Raw genomic sequence first — 21,256 nt, 5'->3', positions numbered from 1 at the left:
GGCTGCAACTAAGGATCAATTTTAAGTACCATTCACTCAGTGCCATCCTAACCTTGAACAGTGGTGAAATGAATGGTTGCAAACCTGAAGACTATCTGTACTTTATTGAGATAAGTAATAATATCAAAACCTTGAATATGTGATTGTGTTATCCCTCCTGAATCAGGGATATGTTTCCACTTCCAAATATTACCTTGCTTTCCAGAACTTAAAATGTTTCAGCCTTCTTTGACTATAGGAAGACATAATAGCCATTTTCCAACACTTGGTGCTGTCACGGGGAAAAGAATATGGATGTATTATCCATATCACACAAGATCAGAATAGAACAAATAGGTGAAAGTTTTACAAAGGAAGAATTAAGCTTGAAATTAGAAGGAATTTCCTGAAAGCAACATTAGGCAATGGAACAGTCTGCCTTCAGGAGTCATGGGTTTCACATCATCACGGTAGGTTTTCAAACAAAGTTCGGAAAGCCATTCTATCTGGGATAGTATGAGGATTCTTGTCTTGGGCAAGGCACTGGAATACACCTCCAAGGTCTTTCCAAATTCTGACTATTGTGCAAGTATTGGAAGCAAATCGATCAATAAAAAGCTTATATAATTAGCAGTTTGTTATTCATTAAGTAGACATGTGACTGTTTTGCTTGCAGAAAATGAACATGGGTTCCCCAGCTGGAAATTATACACAAATTTAAAAACTGATGCCTCTTCTTATGAGAAGAGCAACAAAGATGCTTAGGGGACTGGAGGCTAAAACATATGAAAAACGGTTGCAGGAACTGGGCATGTCAAGTTTCCTGAAAAGAAGGACTAGGGGAGACACAGTAGTGTCCCAATATCTCTGTGGTTGCCACAAAGAAAAGGGAATCAAGCTATTCTCCAAAGTACCTGAGGGTAGGACAAGAAGCAATGGATGGAAACTGATCAAGGAGAGAAGCAACTTAGAACTAAGGAGAAATTTCCTGACAGTTAGGACAATTACCATAATCAGTGGAACAACTTGCCTCCAGAAGTTGTGAATGCTCCAACACTGGAAGTTTTTAAGATGTTGGATAACCTGAAGTGGTTATCTGAAGTGGTTTGAAGTGGTGTAGGGTTTCCTGTCTAAGCAGGGGGTTGGATTAGAAGACCTCCAAGGTCCCTTCTAACTCTGTTATTCTATGATGAAAGCACATGTTTTGCTAAGTAGTTGCTAAGTAATTATAGCATGTCAGCCATGTATATAGTGTGTAGAATCCTACCACTGTGGTTTATTCAATAAAGATTTATTAAAAAGTCACGTAGTACAATGTGATGATTAGGTCCTTGGAAATGAGCACTCATAAAATGCAAAGAAAAATGTTTATGGCCAACAGTAGGTATTTTAATTCCAGGCTATCAACAGTTTTGAATGATCTTACTAACAAAGGTTGATGGAATCTAGATAGCCTGCTTTACAAGCTGTTGTGAATGGAAGCCAATGCATTTACTAAAATAAGTAGTCACACATTGGATAACTAGGTATGACCCCATTCCCATGCCATCCTTTGTTCTTGTTTTATACATAGTTGGGTTGTCTAATCAGGGACATGGGCAGAATATAAATATATTAAATAAAATAAATAAAACTTCAAAATAGGGCACTTTTGTGGAGCTTTATAATATGATCTTAGCGAATAAGTACATTTTTTTCATAGCAACTGGATAGAATATAAAGATTCCTCTGCCCACTTTGATTATACAACTACTGACAAAAGAAGAATGCTTAGAAATCATTTAAAAACATGTTATTTAGGTACGGTCAAAATATGTGAGCATAGTTATCTAATGAATTTAAAATCATTTATATGCAGAAAAAAACCATAAAAATATTGTTAGAGAATATTTTTGTTTCTGTTTTTTTTCTCATAAAAAGTTGAAATTGCTATTGTTCTATATAATTGATAAAAAATTTGACTTTTTTATACACTATCAGAAAAGTTTAATTACTTTATCAAATAGCTGTCATTTTGAAATAAGAAAAGAACTCTGCACCCTGAACTACAACAGTCAATACAGGTCTTTTAGCTTGAGTAAATTATATTTTCAGTGCCTGTTTTGGAGCCAATTAAACTAACACCAGATAGTAATTTTTCATGTTGGAAGTTTATTTAATTGCTAATTCAACAAAAGAAGAGTGTTCATTCTACTTTCAAATGCTATGCTACAAGCATCAATCATAACAATTTATCTATGTTTTATCCATGATATTGCTTCCTTATTCCTGGCTTGGAGCAGTTTTCAGCAATCTACTCTCTGAATAATACCTCTCTGACAGATTTTGGGAGACAAGAGGGAAGTGAGACTACAGTGTTGCTATAACATTCCTCCTTGTGTGTGCTTCTCTATCAACATAATGAAGAAGCACCAGTTTATCATTCCCTGTACAATTTCTGAAATAATGCACAGCATAAACGACAACTCAAGTGTGATACACAGTAAATTTGTGCTTAACATTTTGTATATAATTACAGATGCTATTTTTCATGCAATACTGCAAACTGGATAAATGACATTAACAGTCGTTATGGCAGCAAGTACTTTTTCCAGAAAGTTAAATGAACAATCAATTTTAGGGGGGGGGGATGAAGACAATTAATACCTACTCCCTCCCTAATAAGAAGGTTAATTCTGTTTTCAAAATGAGGCCATATTTCCTTTTTGCATCGGAAAGTGAAAGCCAAAAAGATTTCAGTATCAACACATTTATTTATTTCTATTTGTTCTAGATGCAGGAAGGTATCAATTTACAGCTAAGGAACCTGACCAGCTTGCCAATTTCTATCTTATTCACAATACAGTACAAGACTGTTTCCCATACAGAAAAATGAATCCTTTGCTTCAGACAAAAACAAAGCTGGCAGCAATTCAGGAATATACATCAAAAGATTATGAAGAGGAAGTATCGAAAAGATTATATAGCAAAGCAGGAAAAACACCTTCACATAATCATTCATTCCTGAGACAGCTCTGTATTTGTTACCCCCACAGGATCCTCCTCAATACTGCTGCTTTCAGCTGTTATTATTTCAGGGGCATTTTCCTTCCCTTCCTCCATAAACTGCTGCTTTTCTTCTTGGACGTCTTCAGCTTTCTCATCAAGATTTTCTTGAGGAGGTACGTCTGCTGTTTCTGATACAGCTGGACTCTCTTCTGCCTGTTCATCCTTCACGTCAGTTTCACCTTTTGAAGAACCTGTAGCAGAGCAAGGTGCTTCATCCTCTTCTGCTTTACTAGATTCACTAACTTCACTGGCTTCGATCACCTCCCCAGTATTCTCCCTTTTCTCTAGAGTCGCACTTTCCTTTTCACCTTCAGCACCTTCCAAAACTTCAGATTCTTCAACATCTTGGTCAACACTTTCATCTGTAAATGGATCATCACCCTGATGAAGGGAGGAAGTACAATGTTATCAGAGTTTAACTATCTGATCTTGTCTTAGAGACTCTCAGACCTAGAACACAGAAGTTTGAGACTGAATGTCTGAAAAGTGAGCATCTACTTCAGTGCAGAAGGGATCATTATTTCTCAAATTATCCAAGAAATTTTTTCTATATTTTATTCAAGTTTTTTTTTAAATATATCATTGTTGGCAATAAACATCGTGAGACTGGCTAAGTCTCCAACTTACAGTCGGAAGAAAGGACTCCAATGAGTTCACTATAGATTTATAAGGGCAATTTTACAATAAATGGAGTAAATATTTGCTAAAATACAGTACTAGTGACCTCTGAAAACTATTCATTTCTCAAATTACTTTTAGAGCATACAATTTAAGGGCAGAAACACCAATCTTTAAGAAATGGCCAACTTTATTTAACAGCCAACAAGTCAGCTCTCTCTGATCCTATTAGCAAAGTCCAGCATTGACTCAGAGCTATAAATAATAATGGATACTTACAGATTTCAGTGGTATTATTAAGTAGATTACTTTCTGTCCAAGAACACTCTGTGACAACTGTACTGGGAATTGTACATATAGAAGCCATACTAATTTTATTCAGATTGAGGTCAGGTTTTGGCACTGTCTACCACAGGAACAGAGCTTTGTTTGGTTTTAAAGAGGCTTTTAGTTCTTTAATAAAGAAAATACCATATGAAAGCATCAGGCATACACTAATGATATGCCTGTCTATACCACGATAGTATCCAAACTCACTATGTTCCATACTCCCCATCCTTGAAACTCTTCTCTAATATGTGTACAACAAATAGCAGCAGCATGCTAGGGGCAGAATCTAGTCAATTACCTGATCACATAGAAGCAACAATTTCTGAACTCCTATTTTCATGGGGGCAGTAAGTGAAGAGACCCGTGCCTCTCTGTATCCAATGAATCCCACCCACAAAACTGGGTTAAATAATACAGTAATGATTCCTGTATCCAGAAATTAAGAATCTGTTCTATGATCCAGCAGGATCAAATTCAGACCCGTCTGCTTCCATGAAAGAAGATTCATGCATGTGTAACATAAGTAGTGCCATCTTCTCTGGCTGACAAATCAGCCAACCGGCCTTATTTATTGATATTCTGGACTTTTTAAAGAGCATTAGGCTCTACCCTGCAATTTGGATTTGTCCATTAATCACTATTCAAGAAAATGGGTAGAGGGATTCAGAGTCCCAGACTGGTAGAGACTGTCACAGGCTTCCTCAGGAAGGGCAAGGTGCCAACATCCTTTAGGACAGGAAGCATTAGGTTAGTATTCAAGACTCATCTCCTGATGTCAACAATCTCACCCTGCCTTCAGCCTTCCTTTCTTGGGGAAGGTGATGAGAAGTGTTTTGATGGGGCATCTCTGGCATTACCTGGAATCCTTAGATTTCCTTCACCCCTTTCAGCTTGATTTTGCACCTGGGTATGGTACGGAGACAGTGCTGGGTGGGTCGAAGATCTCCTCCTGCTGATGGACAAAGGTCAGGGGTCCATGCTGATTCTGTTAGACCTGTCGGCAGCCTTTGATACTGTTGATCATGAGGTGTTGCTGAGGCACCTGCGGACCCTAGCAGGGGTAGACGGAGTTGCGCTTGAGTGGTTCCATTTTTTTTCCTCCGAGAGATCCCAGAGGGTGGCATTGGGCAACTGCTCATCTGCCCCAGGGCTCTCTCATGTGAGCTACCGCAGGGTTTATTTTGTCACCCCTCTTGTTCAACGTGTATGAGAGGCCGCTAAGGGAAGACAGCCTCAATATATGGGCCATGAGTACCAGTAAGAGGCTGATGTTCTCAGCTCAAAGTCTCTTTCAATGGACCCGGAGAGCAATGTCTCGATTTTGCTAGTGCTTGCCTAGCAGGAACTAGTTAATTGGCAGGTGGTCAGTCTGAGTAAGACCAAAGTGTTGCCAGTGGGAGTGGGTGCAGACACACAAGACCCCATGATTCATGTTTGCCAAAAGAGGGTCCCTGTTGAATCTTGGATTGCTCCTGGATTCCCAGGAAATAGTAGCAGCCAAACTTGCTTTTCATCTTCACTTGGATGATTGCAATCTTTCCTCTCAGAAGTGGAAGTCATCCATTATCTATGACTAGGTATGTTACATAAGAAAACCCTTGATGGCCACCAGAAGTTTTCACATGGCATGCAAGTGCCCATTTAGGCATGCACTCTTTCCATCATGGGTTTATCACACTCCTGCTTTGGAGACTGTACTGTCTTTTCAATTCTTAGCAAGGCAATATGCTAATCTGATCATGACCCACAGAGCTATATGCACGTATTTTTGTCACCTAATATATCAGTGTCTAACAATTGAAATTGGCCAAGCTGATGTCAATTATTTCCATACAGGATTTTTGGGAATACATGGAAATAATGCTTTGACTTTGGAATGTTGGGAGTTCAAAGCAGAGCTATTTCATTCAAGAAAGATTATTCCTTGCCATAAGCAAGAAACCCAGTGCTTTGTCCAAAACAGAAAAACAAAAATATTTCAGGGCAGTGCTGATTTGGGGCACTAAGTTCCCATTTAGGGTTTTACTATACTGTTCTCATCAGATTTAATTTTAATTCCTTCCTCAACACTTAGAAACAGCTAAAGACGTCTTATACATTTTCTGTTAATCATTAGAATAAGTACCCAACTTATCCAACATATCTGGAAAAAAGTGAATTCCATACTATTTCTAGGCTCAGATTATACATAATTGTACAAATAGCATTGTTTCTTCATTTTATATGAAAGTTACATGCAGCATACTCAGTAACTAATAAAATGCTCAGTCAAGACCAAACTGGAGTTCTGCTCCACTGCTCTGACAGAAGTTGGACTGAGCAGCAAATATCCTGCTTTCTTACCTTGAGGTATTTTTCTAGCATTTTCACAATGTGCTTGCTATTTAGGACACTTTTAGCAATATGAAAACTAGCCTTCTTCAAATGTTCAGCAGCCGTCTGAAAAGAACACATAAAATGTATAAGTAATTCTGATGATTAAGTACAAAACAAACAAGATATTGACATGGAAAATTGCAAATATTTAAGATTAAAAACAGTCAGTAAATTCTTTTTATTAAACCTTTTGGGTTTTGGCCTACAGAGTTACATAGGACTCAGTCTAGAGATCTCTAGTTTCCCTTATAGGACCTTGCTTTTAAGGTAGAGCAGGATAAAACAGGTTTTTTTTTTTCCTGCAGCTTGCCTTGTTCTATGAAGCCCCACTATTCTTTTCCTAGTTTGTTCCAATTTGGAGAAAATTAACCAAAATCATTTTCCTTTAGCGGACCCTCAAGTAGATTTCATTTCCTTTTATATCTAGAAGACATTTTCCACTCATGGAAGTATTTCCAAACCATGTTAATCAAAATCTTTATAAAACTTGAATATAGAACAGGAAATTAAAATATGATTGTGTAAAGCAAAGGTTCTTTAAATGTGTCTGTTATTCATACCACCTATTAGTGGAAAAAGTGATACAATATTTCTACAATACTTCAAACCATTCATATTTCAAAAACTTTCTTAAGTCTGTAAGTCATAAACTGTCCTTTTTCCTTCCTGCAGTAAGAATGATTTATTTCAGATCCATTAACAGCATTCCTTCTCTTCTCCCCCCTCCCCCCCCATCAGTCTGGGTTAAAACCACTAATAATCACAATCTAGTTTAATGGCAGAACAAGTCAACTTTAATGCTTCTGAAAAATGAAAGCAGCCCTTTACACTATGGAAATATTTCTATAGTATTCATCATTTCCACTTAAATTGAAAAGTGTCTGTCACTCTATAAAGAGGATTGGCAATACTGAGAACACAATCGTAAGTATCTGATTTTGAACCTTACATTAACCTCTGATTTTTCTACAGCAGGTTTGTTGGTATCAAACTGGAACTATCACACAAACAATAGTGAAAGAGTAAGTACACTCCTTTAAAAATTTTAACGTATTTTTTCAGATTTTAACATACAAATATTTTATGTTAATTTCAACATTAATTAAAAAAAAACCATAAATGCAAATTTTACATGTGGAAAAAGTATGTATGCCCCTATAACCCTCATCAAATATGAATCAAGGGCATTAAGTTAGGTGCCAATGATTAGAAATCATTAGAGATGATCTGGAAGGAACCTGCCTTAGTTAAACCTCACACGTTTAGTATGATTTGCTCTTCATTGCTGAAGCGCATGGTACAACTTGGTCTAGATCAAAAGCGCTCTCTAAGACTTTTAGAAAGAAGTTTAGAGATGTCCTTGAGTCTGGGAAGATTTTAAAAGATCACTAAACAATTGAATATCAATCATCCCACTATTTGGAAGATCATCTACAAAAGGATAGGATTTCAAACAACTGCCAACTTGTCCAGGCCAGGTGCTTCCAGCAAGTTCAACCCAAGAGCAGAATGCCAGATGCTGAAGGAAGTTGCTAAGAACTCCACAATTTTCCCATCTGACCTTTCAGTTAGACCTTGTCACTACGCAAGCCAAAGTGTATATAAGTCTACCATAAGAGACCATTAACAGTAACTGTGAGAGGGACTTTGGAGTCCTAGTAGATAATCACTTGAATATGAGCCAGCAGTGTGCAGCCGCTGCCAAAAAAGCTAATACAATTCTGGGTTGTATAAACAGAAGCATAGAATCAAGATGACATGAAATATTAGTGCCACTTTATAAAACCGCAGTAAGACCACACCTGGATTACTGCAACCACTTTTGGTCACCGTACTACAAAAAAGATGTTGAGACTTTGGAAAAAGTTCAAAGAAGAGCAACTAAGATGATCAAAAGCCTGGAAACTAAACCATATGAAGAATGGCTGCAGGTTTTGGGTTTGGCTAGTCTAAAGAAAAGAAGAATTAGCGGTGACATGATAGCCGTATTCCAGTATTTACGGGGCTGCCACAAAGAGGGGGTCAAATTAGTTTCCTAAGCATCAGAGGGCAGGACAAGAAACAATGGTTGGAAACTAATCAAAGAGAGAAGCAATCTGGAATTAAGGAGAAACTTTCTAATAGTGATGACAATTAGGAGAAGATTGGAACTCAAGCAAAAATGGACCTTCAGACATGACAATGACCCTAAATGCCAGTAAATCCATCAAGGGATGGTGAAAACAAAATGAATAGAGACACGTGGAATGGCCAAATCAAAGGCCAGATTTAAATCCCATGAAGATGTTGTGGGGTGATTTGAACCAGGCTGTGCGTGCAATAACTCCTCCAACACTGTACAATTGAAAAAAAATGGAGGAATGGAAAAAAATCATCCCAAACAATATGAGAGACTGTGAGAAAGTTATAGTAAAACCCTCACTTGAAGTTGTTTCTGCCAAAGAGGGTGATATAAGTATTACAGCCAAGAGTGTACTTACTTTTTCCACAGGAGGATATGGCATGCCTGCCAATTGTTGATTGAACAAATGATTGTTAAGTTGATTTTTCATAGGTGTTTTTTGTTTAATTACATCATCTTTTTCTTTATAGGTTGTTATTATGAAGATAAATATTAATATGTCTACATACATTAAAAAAGAAAAAAAACTAGACAGGGTACCTACATTTTTCATGGGACGTTATTAATAGTCTGAATCTTATAAAATAATTATGTATACCACCTTGAAATGATTTGGCTGACAAAAAAGGAGACCTAAAAATTCTTTCTACTTTAACTGATCCCTGGATGAAAGATAGCTAACAAAATTAATGTATTTGTTCTTTCTACACACCCATTTGCTGCAAGGCTGTTATCTTCCAGAGGTAATAGACTTGTCCAAAAAGTAAATGAATTTATTTTGCTTACCCTGCGATTTCTATTGTGATCAACAGATCTCAGATGCCTCTGAAGAAGATGTTGTTGTGCAGGAATTAGCATGTCACAAGCCATACAGTGAGCAGCTTCTATCTTCTTAAAAAAGTGCTCCTGGCCAATTCCTGAAAAAATATAAATTGGAACAGAAGTTATTGACAACATCCTACATATGCTATTAAAATTATAAAAGTTGTTCCCATTCAATGCTGGGGTAATAGAAACGAAACATATATTATTTACCAGAACAATAGCTATAGTCTGAATACATAAACCAGACTTCCTTGTTTAAAAATGTGCATATTGTCATGATCGCTATTAAAATATCTATCAACCCTTACAACATTTAAAAGTAACATCACTGAGAGCCAGTTTGGTGTAGTGGTTACTGTGCTGACCTAAAAACCAGGAGACTGTAAGTCCTAGCCTTGCCTAAGGCATGAAAACCAGTTGGGTGACCTTGGGTTGACCAATAGGAGGAGGAAGGAGTATTATGTATGATTGCCATCGTGTTATTTATAAAAAAAACTAAGACAAAATAAAAATAAATAAATAATCATGAAGAAAATTGTCTTTTTCAGATTGTCATGTAATATCTAATAGCATTATCAGGGGCTTAAACTTAAAATAAAGTAACATTAACGATAAATTTTAGGTGCAAGGGGAAAAAGATTTTAGAGTATGGAGTTCTTACAATTTTAGTAATGAAGTAATTCAAGATTCCTGATGAAGTTTTTACGAGATTCTAAGGAATTGATAATATAAACCTGAAACTAATTTCTTTCACTACTCTCTGCCTGTTTTTGGTTCACTCCATCCTATATAGGATTGCACGACATTTGAGAAATTAGGAGCACAGTTCAATTCCCTAAACTTCCAAATGCAGCAGGAGGCCATCACCGGAAGAGGTGTGACTGAAATCAAAAGTCCCACCTTAAGCAAGTTTTATTCAGTAAAGGCATTACAGAGTTGTCAAAGAAAGGGTTTGTACCAATATTAATTTTAGCAATAGCAAATAGCGCATAGACTTGCATACCACTTCATATTGCTTTATAGCACTCTCTGGGAAGTTTCCAATGTCCGCATATTGTCCCCAACAATCCGAGTCATCATTTACCAACCTCGGAAGGATGGAAGGCTGAGTCAACCTTGAGCCTCAATAGGATCAAACTCTAGACTGTCGTCACAGCCACTTGCCATGGCCAACTCACCAGGGCCAACTTGCTACAACTAACTAATATCAAAAAAATGGTAGAACAGAACCGTTAAAGAAACGATGCCAAAGGAGGGACAGAATGAAATATGAATGACACAAAATATAATTTTTAACATTTATTTTAAATAAATTGAATTGTTAAATTGTCCTGGAGTGATCTGTCCCATGGGGGATTATCCTGTAGCAAATTATCCCATGGCAAGTTGTTCCATTTTGCAGGGCTCATGTCTATACATTCATACTCGAGTCGACTTGACTAACTCCTTGAAACAGAACAACGGTAGTTTCCCCTGCTCTGGCTTTCTGATGCATAAGGCAACTTTCCTAATCAGGACTACAGTAAAGACTGAACCTAAAAGCATATGCTAGATCAGTCTCCCACAACTCAGTGTTCCAAGTGTCAAATCTCTACATTATCCTTGGAAATGCTGTAAATGACCAATGAAACCCAAAGTCAAGGCACTCTCAGCAATTGGACTATATTGAGTGATATGCTCCCAAGGACTGTCCAGTCCAACCAAGGAAAGCTTTGCTCTAGTGCAGTGTTTCTCAAACTTGGCGACTTTAAGTCCTGTGGACTTCAACTCCCAGAAACCCCCAGCCAGCATAGCTGGCTGGGGAATTCTGGGAGTTGAAGTCCACAGGACTTAAAGTCGCCAAGTTTGAGAAACACTGCTCTAGTGGGAAAGTTTTGGACAAGGGATATGCCTTTTTGAATTCTTGGGGGGGGGGGGGGGATAAAAAGAAATTTCTTAGCCTGAATGTTTCACAGGATCTCATGTTTAATGCCCTGATTAAAGGAAGACCAAATAATGTAAAATAAAAGTCATTTGATAAGAGATAAATATCTTGTCTCCTAGTTGTTGTTTTTTTGTTCCTCCTGCATGGTACTGCATTGTCTACTATATTTATGCTGTCTCAGGTTAGTAGTTGTCGACTTTCTTTTCTTGCATTACAAGTTGCCTTTGTTCAACAATACTAACTGGACCAGAATTTCTGTCACTAAGTGACGTGGTCCTTAGGTGAAACCTCAAGTGAGCATACCGGTTAGCAACAGTAGTTTGAGTTTGAGTATTCCCAGTTACATTTCTCTATTAGGCCAAAACTATGCCATCGTTAAGCCAGGATCCTGCCCTGCTCCACTTGCTTCTGCTTTCCCAATCCCTGCTCTTTTTGGCCATCCTGCTGTCCACCGCCTCTAGTGTCCATACCGTCCCAGGCTAACTTTCGCCATCTTCCTTCCATTGCTGACAAGGCAAATCTAGTCAAGCTCTTAGTGAGTCAGTGGGCTGTACAATGCCTTGGAAGGCTTCAGAAAGGCTGGGCACAATGAGGAGCTGAAGCCAACAAGAGCCCAAGCCAGCTGTTGACTCGTCAGCACTGAGAGGAAGATGACGAAAGTCAGCTGGGGGTGGTAGGTAGGGACAGTAAGTGCAGGGCATGCAAAAGGACAGCCATGGGGTACAGGCACGTGGAAGGTCCCATGCAGGAGGGCTGTTGAGTGCCCACATTTTGGTCACATGACAGCAGGGGCACTTTAACACCTGTTATTTCAAGGACCAGTTCAAAATATCATTTGTTCAGCAATGACATAAGTGAGGACCACCTATATAGGTTACTTAAACATTATTTCTCAAGGGATTAAGATCACTACAGCATTGTGTACAATATCTAGATGACAGTTAATGCATGTCAAATGGTCTTCTACACTTAATAATGTTGTTCGTACCTTTAAATGGGTCAAGTTTTGGTTTTGTACCCTCTTTCTCACTCAGCTCTTGTCGGCGCTTCCCAATTTTCTTGTTTCTGTTCACGATGTATTTCTAGGGAATGAGAATAGACAATATTAAATATACAAGTTACTGGCCTTAAATTATAAATAAAAGCAGCCCAATAAGATATGTTTTTGCCAACTACACCTCCAGCCTTATGGCAATGCAATCTTCCCAGAAAGATAGTTAATAGTTTGGTAATAATGTACAATTTCAATTACATTTTTCCAATGAAAGCCTTACTTACCACTTATCAAAATGTACAGCTGAAGACTTTCCAGTGCCTCTAACAAATCATTTACAGCAATAATAAATTTAGTTTTACAAAAACCCATGAACTAAAATGTGTAACTCTTCAAGAAATCTTAACATCTTGTCTAATTGGAAATTTAACTATTTAAATGAGTAATGAAATATTCAATCTAGATTTTATGTTACAGAGGTATTTATTTATTATTAGTAACCTATGACTATCACTAAGTGTTGTATCTTATGATTCTTGATGAATGTATTCTATTTTATTTTTCTTTATGTACACTGAGTGTATATGCACCAAAGACAAATTCCTTGTGTGTCCAATCACACTTGGACAATAAAGAATTCAATTCAATTCTATTCTACTCTATTTTTAATTGCTTGGAGTCTTTTGGAGTGAGTTGTTACAATAAATCTAAGTAATGATAACAACAATAACAAATATTTTAATAGTTTGCACTTTTTTGAATGATTAAATTAATTAAACTGTTCAACAGTGCACACAGTTTCTAATTATTTATATCAAGATATACCTGCAGGAATTCCACTGTCTTATCAGGTAATTTGGTTCCAATGTATCGCAAGACTTCTTTGTGAAATTTGCTTTGCAAATGTTTCTCCATTTCTTCATTCTCAAAAGTTCGGAACTTACAGATAGAGCAGGCAAACTGAATTCTACAAGAAACCATTTTGTTATAAAATGCAGTTTCAAAAGTATGAAGCAGTATGAAGTTAAATTTGTAAATTAATAAATTAAGCACAATTCATCCCATAAATTTGACCAAAACTAAGACCTAATTTAATTTTGAAGTGTTTTCTCCAACATAACATACAGCATTTTAATAAAGCAAATACAGCAAGTATCCGGGTTAAGAACGCCCTGATCTAAGGAGGAACCATAGTTAAGAATGGAGCCTACTACAGCAAAATTCAAGTTAAATATAAAATAATTCCAAATAAATAGACAACAAGTTGTTCGTTATGCAATACTACTTACATAATATTTCAAAATAATATTGTTCTGTCTTACATACACATTCAACTTAAGGACAGATCTTGGGAATGGAGCTTGTTCTTACACTGGGAAGTCTCTGTAGCACCCCCATAGATTGATGTTGCATTTTCATTTTACCATTATAAAAGAAACGATGTTTTAGCAGTATTTTTTTCCCAACAAGACACTATCTTTACTCTCATAGATAGTCTTCTGGAAAAACACTGCATTAAGTTCTGTATTACATTCATTTTTATTAAGCAACCCAATTAAAAATACACCTGAATGGTTACAATATCTTTTGCTTGATCCTAAACAGTGACATACAAAATACAAAGAGAAAGTGGGAAACAATTTTTGAACAATTGAAAAATATATTATTAAACAACAGCATTTTAAGGTTTTCCACTTTTTTATATTACAGGTATTTAGTCTATGCAGTCAATTAGACAAATATAGAGTAGGCATATTATAGAATAAAATTGAATACAAAATCCCAATTTTAAAATCAGTTTTTTGTCTGTGTTGTGTGTTTTCATGTTTTTTTATAGTATTGAACAATTCAGATCTGAAGATGCTGTCTTTAATAACATTAGTCCAAACTAAGTTTGATTTAAAGTGTTTTTTGACAATTCATTTTAAGCACTTATTGGGACTGTTTCATATTAGTGCCACTGAAATTCCTTATTAAAATATGCAAAAAAATCAATTGTAGCTTTCAAGTCAATAACATATTTTTTAAAAACAAAAATTTAGAATAATTTGATGCAGTTACATAGCTTATGTAACATTTGATATAACAAGTTTCACCTTTTCCTATGAACCACAGGAAAATAGTTTTTAAAATGTGAAAGTAATGGTAGTAGAATATAAATGTTTATTTTGTATATAGTATGCTATAGCAAATATTAATAAGAGTTGAAATAATTGCCCTATAAATGGGGATACAATTAAGGAGTTTGAATATATTTGTGGATCCGTTACATCTTTGCAGAAATCTATGATTATTAGCAGATATTTAGATCAATTTCTGTATTCCTAAGATACATACCTTATCATCTATATTCATAGTATTTGTAAACTAGGAACTGTAGATGTACCAAACACCTGACTAGATTATAGATTACATGCATCAAACCACAAATAACTGACAATTAGATCAACCAAAACAGAGTTAACACCATTCTCAGAAAGAATGCTAACATCCTGATGACTGCAAGGAATATAAATCCTTCCATTCTTCACCATTCAGCCAGAACTGAAGAAGCTTCTTGGATGAGAAGCAAAGCATCTTCAAGGAAAAACAAAGTCCAGTTGTCTTTTGAAAAGCACCTTTGCTTATCTAGTGATCTGCCTTTAGTAGGTGAGATCAAAGTCTCCTGCCAGATTACTGCCTTTAAGAGGCTTGGTGAAGGTTTGTTGCATGGTCTAGCCATAGCTGGGCTTAAGTACTACTGGAACACAAATGTGTCCAGTTATGCTGTTCGGGATGCATCTGTGGTACTCATGAATCCAAATGTAGTAGAAATGTAGTCTACAAATACAAGAGGCCTATATTATAAGACCTTACAGAAAGATAAACTTCCACAATTACCATCACTGGGGTAAAAAAGACATCAAAATTGCCCATCCAAAGTAGGAAGCCTGCCTCTACAACTGCAACGCTTTCTAACAGAAGCAGAGATGGTCATAAACCTTATAAATGCCAAGCAAAACACTCAAAACTTTGAAAATGAACAAGCAAACATATTACCACTGTGGCACGCAGACGACAGTTGGCAGGAGCCCCTTATTGCTTCATACGAAATGCTACAAAAAGCATAGCTCGCTCCAAAATCTCAAGCACTGGAACATTCCAGTGCCACAGGCACCAATGTTGTATGTTAATCACAGAAATCATATTAAACAATACAGGGTATTTTCTTCTGACTAGAATTTCAGAAATTTGGAATGTTTCAAACTAGTGATACCTAATCACATGAGCATATTAATAATACTGAAATAAATATTTTATACCAGAGAAACACACCACTTCAGACTGCAGGTTCGCATATATCGCACAAAAGTTTGGATATAAACCAGAAAGGCTTCAATAATTGTCAACAAAGTATAATACATGAAAAATGGTAATTAAATAAGTACATAACTTGAAAATAATTAGTGATATGTAATCATACATTTATCTTTATCTATAAATTAGTTTCATTTTTCTCTTCACCCCAGCCACTAGATTTTGATATGTAGCTCGGTAAATACAATCTTATGCATCCCTACTTTAAACTGATTTTTATTTGTTTTAATTACCTGTCCATTGCACGGTCACGCATTCTATCCCTTTGCCTCTGTTTCTCTTTTCTTTGTTTTGCCTCTTCATCATCATCATCACCGCCATCACCAGTTGCTACAGAAAGTTATATTTAAGAGGCAACATTCATTTGTTTTAGAATGGTTTTTTTAAAAATTCTACATATTCTCTTTGACCTATATGCTGATAATCTCGTGAGAATGTTATTAAGGAAGAATTACCACAAATTTCATATCTCATATAATTTCAAACATTTATTTATACATCATAGACTCAGACATATATGCAAAGTCTTAACACAAATATGAAGCTGACCTAATTTGGCTAATCTGAAAAGATAAGCCGTTTCAGACTTGTTTAATACCTGGATGGGAGATCACCAGGAAACGGCAGGGCTGTTCATTAGGCTGAGAAATCAATGTAAACGTGTAATGAAAGATGGCAGTATAATGTAGTAGTTAAGGTGTTGGACTAGAAGCAAGGAAACCTCGTCCACACACAGCCAGAGAAAATTTCTAGGTTGCTCTCTCTTTCAGACCAACCTACCTCACAGGATTTTTGTGCAGAAAAACAAATGGGAGGACTTTTTTTTTTGCCATCCTGAGCTTCTAAATGAAAGACAAGTTACAACTCAGTCATTCAATCTTACTGACAAGGAAAATAACATATTTAGGAGCTGAATTCAAAGGTGCTTCAATTTTGATGAACTAACAACAAATAAAATACTGCTTTCTGTTCTTCCGAGGTGTTGCTTATAAGATTTTAGGGCAGAACTCACCAACCATTTTGGAACAGTAGGCACATGTAGAATTTTGAGACCTCTGGGATTTATGGGAGAAGTCAGATATATTAATGGAAATATGGACTGTTCCTGAGGCTGATGGTTGTCATCTAGATTTTTTCCAATTAAAATAATCTAAAAATATAAAACTAGACGAAGAAGGAAGCTTCCAAGGAACACGTTCAAGGTTTCTAGATATCTGGTGTATCATTACAATATTAACTTCTAGATTTAATGAGGCCATGACCGCGGTTATCGATAAAAAGGCTATTACTATATTCTAATAAACTAAAAGGAAATTTTGATTGAGCAGACTAATTGAGAAAAGCGGAATTTAATATTTGGGAATCTCACCGAATTAAATTGAGGGCATTGTGGAGATTTGCATCATTTGTGGATGTCATTATACCAATGACACAGCAGACATTTGTTTCACTGAATCCAGTTTGTTATATCAAGAGGTGGTAAACCTATGCAAGAATTGTACAACTTATTTATTTATTTTAAAACTGCATTCTAAGCAGGAAAGCATGGATACTAGAATGCTATCCCCAAAGAAATAATAATAATAATTCAATCTAAAGTTAATTTATGTTTCCAAGTAAAAGAAACATAGGTCTTTCAATTGCATCTATAGATCTTACCCTACTTTTTCCTTTGAGAGCTTCATTTCCTCCTTTATACTCCTTTAAAAAAAGAGAAGGAAGAAACAACAAATTAATTCTACAGTTATAGAGGAATTTATGTAAGTGTATTATCAATGAGTTCTTGATTGAAAAATATTTACCAGAAATACAACTTCTGAAAATTCAACTTTAAAGACAGAATTTGTAAACAACTTTCTACAAGAAAGCTGACAAATAAATAGACTGATTTTATCGATTCAAATATGAACAACATATTCATTTATTTCAACTAGAGATTAAATCCTGCATGGTCCTTCGAACTACACCCTCTTCTATTTGAAGATATATTCATTCCATCAAGCATTGTACAAATTCAGAAACAAGATAAACAGCCCATATTTTAAAATTATGGAAAGCGCAATTGGACTTTCTGGGGCAGCAGGTAATTATTGGAAGGAAGGAATTTCAAGATTCACAAGTGCTCTTTTCAAGCATGCTTTGCAGAGTGAGTAATATTAAGCTCAATCTGCATTTAGGTTACATGAAGCACAATTGTCTCATAATTGGAAATGACAATGTGGACCTACGTTCCCTCTAAGGTGCGCGGCTGCGCTAGCGCGCAGGTGGCAAGAAAACACCGCGCAGCAGTTTTCAACTGCCGCGCAGTGATTTCTATTGCCACAGGCTTTGGAAGCTGGGGAGGTCCTTTGCAGGCAGCTAGAACGGGCCGCCTGCAAAGGACTTCCCCAGACTTGCTTTGAGGAGCACGGGGCGACTGAGACTAGTTGTGAAGCCCCAAAGCCCCCACCGCCACCGGAAGAACTGCTGCCACCACCTCCTCCTCCTCCTCTAACAGGCAGCACTGCCGGATTTGCCGCCCGGCGCTGCGGCTGAGATGAAGCCGGCAAAGCTCCAGCCGGCATCTCCGCGTGTGGCAGCGGCGCCTCCCCTCTGCTCGGAGCACCTGAGCTCAGCGCTGGGTTACCCCTGCCTGCCCCCTCCTCCTCCTCCGCCATGCTTTTGAAGAGCCATGAGGCTGCGGGAGACAGTAGGAAGGCGGGGAGGGAGCAGGGGGGAAAAAAGCTTCATGGTTCTTCAAAAGCACAGAGGAGGAGGAGCGGGCACGGGTTACCCAGCGCTGAGCTCAGGAGCAAATCTGGTGGTGCTGTTGGAGGAGGAGGAGGTAGCAGCAGTTATTCCGGTGCCAACTCGTCGGCAACTTCAGCAGCAGCCCTGCCCACAATGAAGAAAGCAGAGATGGAGCAGATCCACGCAGATGACGTCGCTGCAACATGACTGGAGGAGGAATTCTGGGAGTTGAAGTCCACAAGTGTTAAAGCTGTCAGGTTTGAAGAGCTCTGCATTTTTTTTCTAGGGGTGGAAGGGTCTTGGAACTTGACAGCTTTAAGACTTCCATGCTTCAAATGCCAGAGTTCCTGAGCCAACAGGACTGGAGGAGAAATTCTGGGAGTTGAAGTCCACAAATCTTAAAGCTGTCAGGTTTGAAGACCCCTGGGGGTTTTTTCCCCTAAAGGGTTAGGGGTGCAAGGGTCTTGTAACTTGACAGCTTTAAGAGTTGCGTGCTTCAAATGCCAGAGTTTCTGAGCCAACATTTTGGTTGCTAAGCAGGAGCGTTGTTAAGTGATACTGATATTATATAACACTTTGAATTAAGCGGGTACCTTGAAGAAACATAACTTTGAGTTTCAAATCATACTGATTTCGTTGTTGTCTTAGGTGACATCTGTGAAAAAAATTCGGGTGCTCAGGCATGAAAATGTGCCGCTCAAACACTATACTTTTCTGCTCACATCGAAAAAAAATTAGAGGGAACATTGATGTGGACATGAGATAAAAAGCCTCTTTTCAAATAAATGAACTATACTGACAGTGCTGGTTATATGAAGATGATGATAGGCAACTATGAAATTATCTTCACTATTACATTATTTCCTCAGGAGGCAATAATGCTTGCTGTATCTTACAATGATTTAGCTTTTGGCTGCTAGACCAGCCTTTGCTGACCTAATGAGAGGATGGAAGACAAATATTTCTCTGAAAATGAATTGATGATTGTATTTATATCCCGCCTTTACTTTGCATCATTTTAGGTACTATAGATAATGATGCTGCCTCAAACAGCTGATCCAGCTGTTCTTGCAGTGGCCCAGAGCAACATCATACAACTTCTTAAAACATTTCCTTTCTGAAGACAGAATGATTTTACACAGGACCAGTAGAATTCTCAGAATGCACAAGAATTACAATTCCCAGCAAGCATAATCATAATCATGTTGGTTGGAACATAAGAGTTGTAGCTTCAAAACATCTGGAACCTGTGCTTGAGCAGACAATCTTTGAAATTAGAATTCTAGAATAAGAATGAAGAAATTATCCTGTGTGCTATGAAGAGCAAAAATTTTCTTTTTAGTCTGTATTGAATTATAGGTAGCCCTTGCTTACTGACAGTAATTGGGACCAGGTACTCCATTATTGACAAATTGTAAAGAGCAATATCATGTGACCGCACCAACATATGATGGCAATTCTGGGTGCCCCACCTGCCATCATTAGGTGACTCATGCACCAATCACGTGTGGTTACATTAACACCATTTGCAACCTCTTGCCAAATTCCTCACTGACTTTGTTTGCAAAGGCTGGTGGTGAAGTTTGCAAATAGTGAAGACATGATTGTGGAACACTGTGACATTATTATGAGCCAGTTGCCAGGTGCATGAATTACAATCACATCACTACAGCGACAGTGCAACAATCACAATGAGGACCAATTGTAAAAAAAAAAAACCTCATTCAGTGCCAGTATTACTTTGACCAATTGCTGAACAAGTGGTTAAATGAGGACTATCTATATATTTTTTTGGAATTAAATCTCTAAGGAACAATATCTTTAAAGAAATAAAAATGTAAAATTTCACTGTTATAATTGTAATGGTTTTCAAAACTGCATATGGCCCATGATGAACATACTGTATATTATTCATATTTGTTCTATGAATAGAATAACTCAGTTGTCATTGTTAGTTGTGAAGTTGTGTCCGACCTATTGTGACGTTTCTCCAGGCCTTCCTGTCCTCTAGCATCCTCTGGAGTCCATTTAAGCTCATGCCTCCTGCTCCGGTAACTCCATCCATCCACCTCATTCTCTGTCGTCCCTTTCTTCTTTTGCCCTCAATCTTTTCCAGTATTAGGCTCTTCTCCAATGAGTCCTTCCTCCTCATTAGATGGCCAAAGTATTTAAGTTTCATCTTCAGGATCTGGCCTTCTAAAGAGCAGTCAGGGTTGATCTCCTCTAGGACTGACTGGTTTGATTGCCTTGCAGTCCAAGGGACTCGCAGGAGTCTTCTCCAGCACCATTTTCTTATGGTCCAACTTTTACAGCCATACATTGCAACTGGGAAAACCCTAAGGCAGTGATGGCGAACATATGGCACGCGTGCCACAGGTGGCAGGTGGAGCCATTTGTCAGGGCACGCGAGGCACTGCCCTGTCAGCTGGCCAGCGCACACATGTAGAAGAGCCACACGCAGCTACAGGGTCAATCGACATCAGAGAGGCAACATCAAAGTGGCAGCGTTGCATGGTGGGCATGGTGATGGACAGGGTCCCCCTGGATGGCAGCCTGAGGGCTGACACCAGAATTTTGATCAGGTGGCATGGGGGTGCTGCTACAGTTGTAAGTGTGAAAAAAGTCATGTCACTTTTTCAATGCTGTTGTAACTTTGAAAGGTCACTAAATGAACTGTTGTAAGTCAAGGACTACCTGTATAGTATTTGTATTTTCTAAGAAAGTCTAGGAATTCAACCATCAGCAAGCATTTTTAAAATACGTTTTCTGAGGCTAGCTTTTACTTCCCAATGTATCATGCTCCATTAATACATTTTAAAAATAAACTAAAAAACTACCATTTCTAATATATCAGTAATTTAAATATAAACTATTCAGCATTTCTAATTAATCAAAAACTAAAAATAATTTCATTATTGTCTATTAAATAATTTTAGTTCTTTAATCTACATTT

At 37.4% G+C, this 21,256-nt stretch overlaps 1 protein-coding gene across 5 annotated transcripts in view; it reads right to left on the bottom strand.

Annotated features, from left to right (window-relative positions):
- Positions 1-2,110: 2,110 nt before the first annotated feature.
- The window catches only part of AKAP8 (A-kinase anchoring protein 8), a 34,167-nt gene continuing 15,021 nt past the window's right edge, over positions 2,111-21,256 (bottom strand). Inside the window, exons 8-14 of one of the 5 annotated variants that reach the window (XR_014175557.1) lie at positions 15,807-15,903; positions 13,042-13,183; positions 12,211-12,304; positions 9,260-9,390; positions 6,319-6,414; positions 4,833-5,026; positions 3,268-4,098 (exon numbers count right to left, since the gene is read on the bottom strand). Coding sequence is in view for 2 of the 5 variants with exons in the window: in XM_081955266.1 (XP_081811392.1) it covers positions 2,977-3,408; positions 6,319-6,414; positions 9,260-9,390; positions 12,211-12,304; positions 13,042-13,183; positions 15,807-15,903 (992 nt within the window). In the remaining 3 variants the exon portion in view is untranslated. Of the gene's footprint in view, positions 5,027-6,318; positions 6,415-9,259; positions 9,391-12,210; positions 12,305-13,041; positions 13,184-15,806; positions 15,904-21,256 lie in introns of all 5 variants that reach the window. The other 4 variants (XR_014175558.1, XR_014175559.1, XM_081955266.1 and 1 more) reach the window with 4 other exon arrangements.

This window comes from Natrix helvetica, assembly GCF_964273705.1.
Source record: "Natrix helvetica genome assembly, chromosome: 1".
Classification (NCBI taxonomy): Eukaryota; Metazoa; Chordata; class Lepidosauria; order Squamata; family Natricidae; genus Natrix; species Natrix helvetica.
The sequence above is the reverse complement of the archived record's forward strand: the minus strand, read 5'-3'. Positions and strand labels throughout refer to the sequence as shown.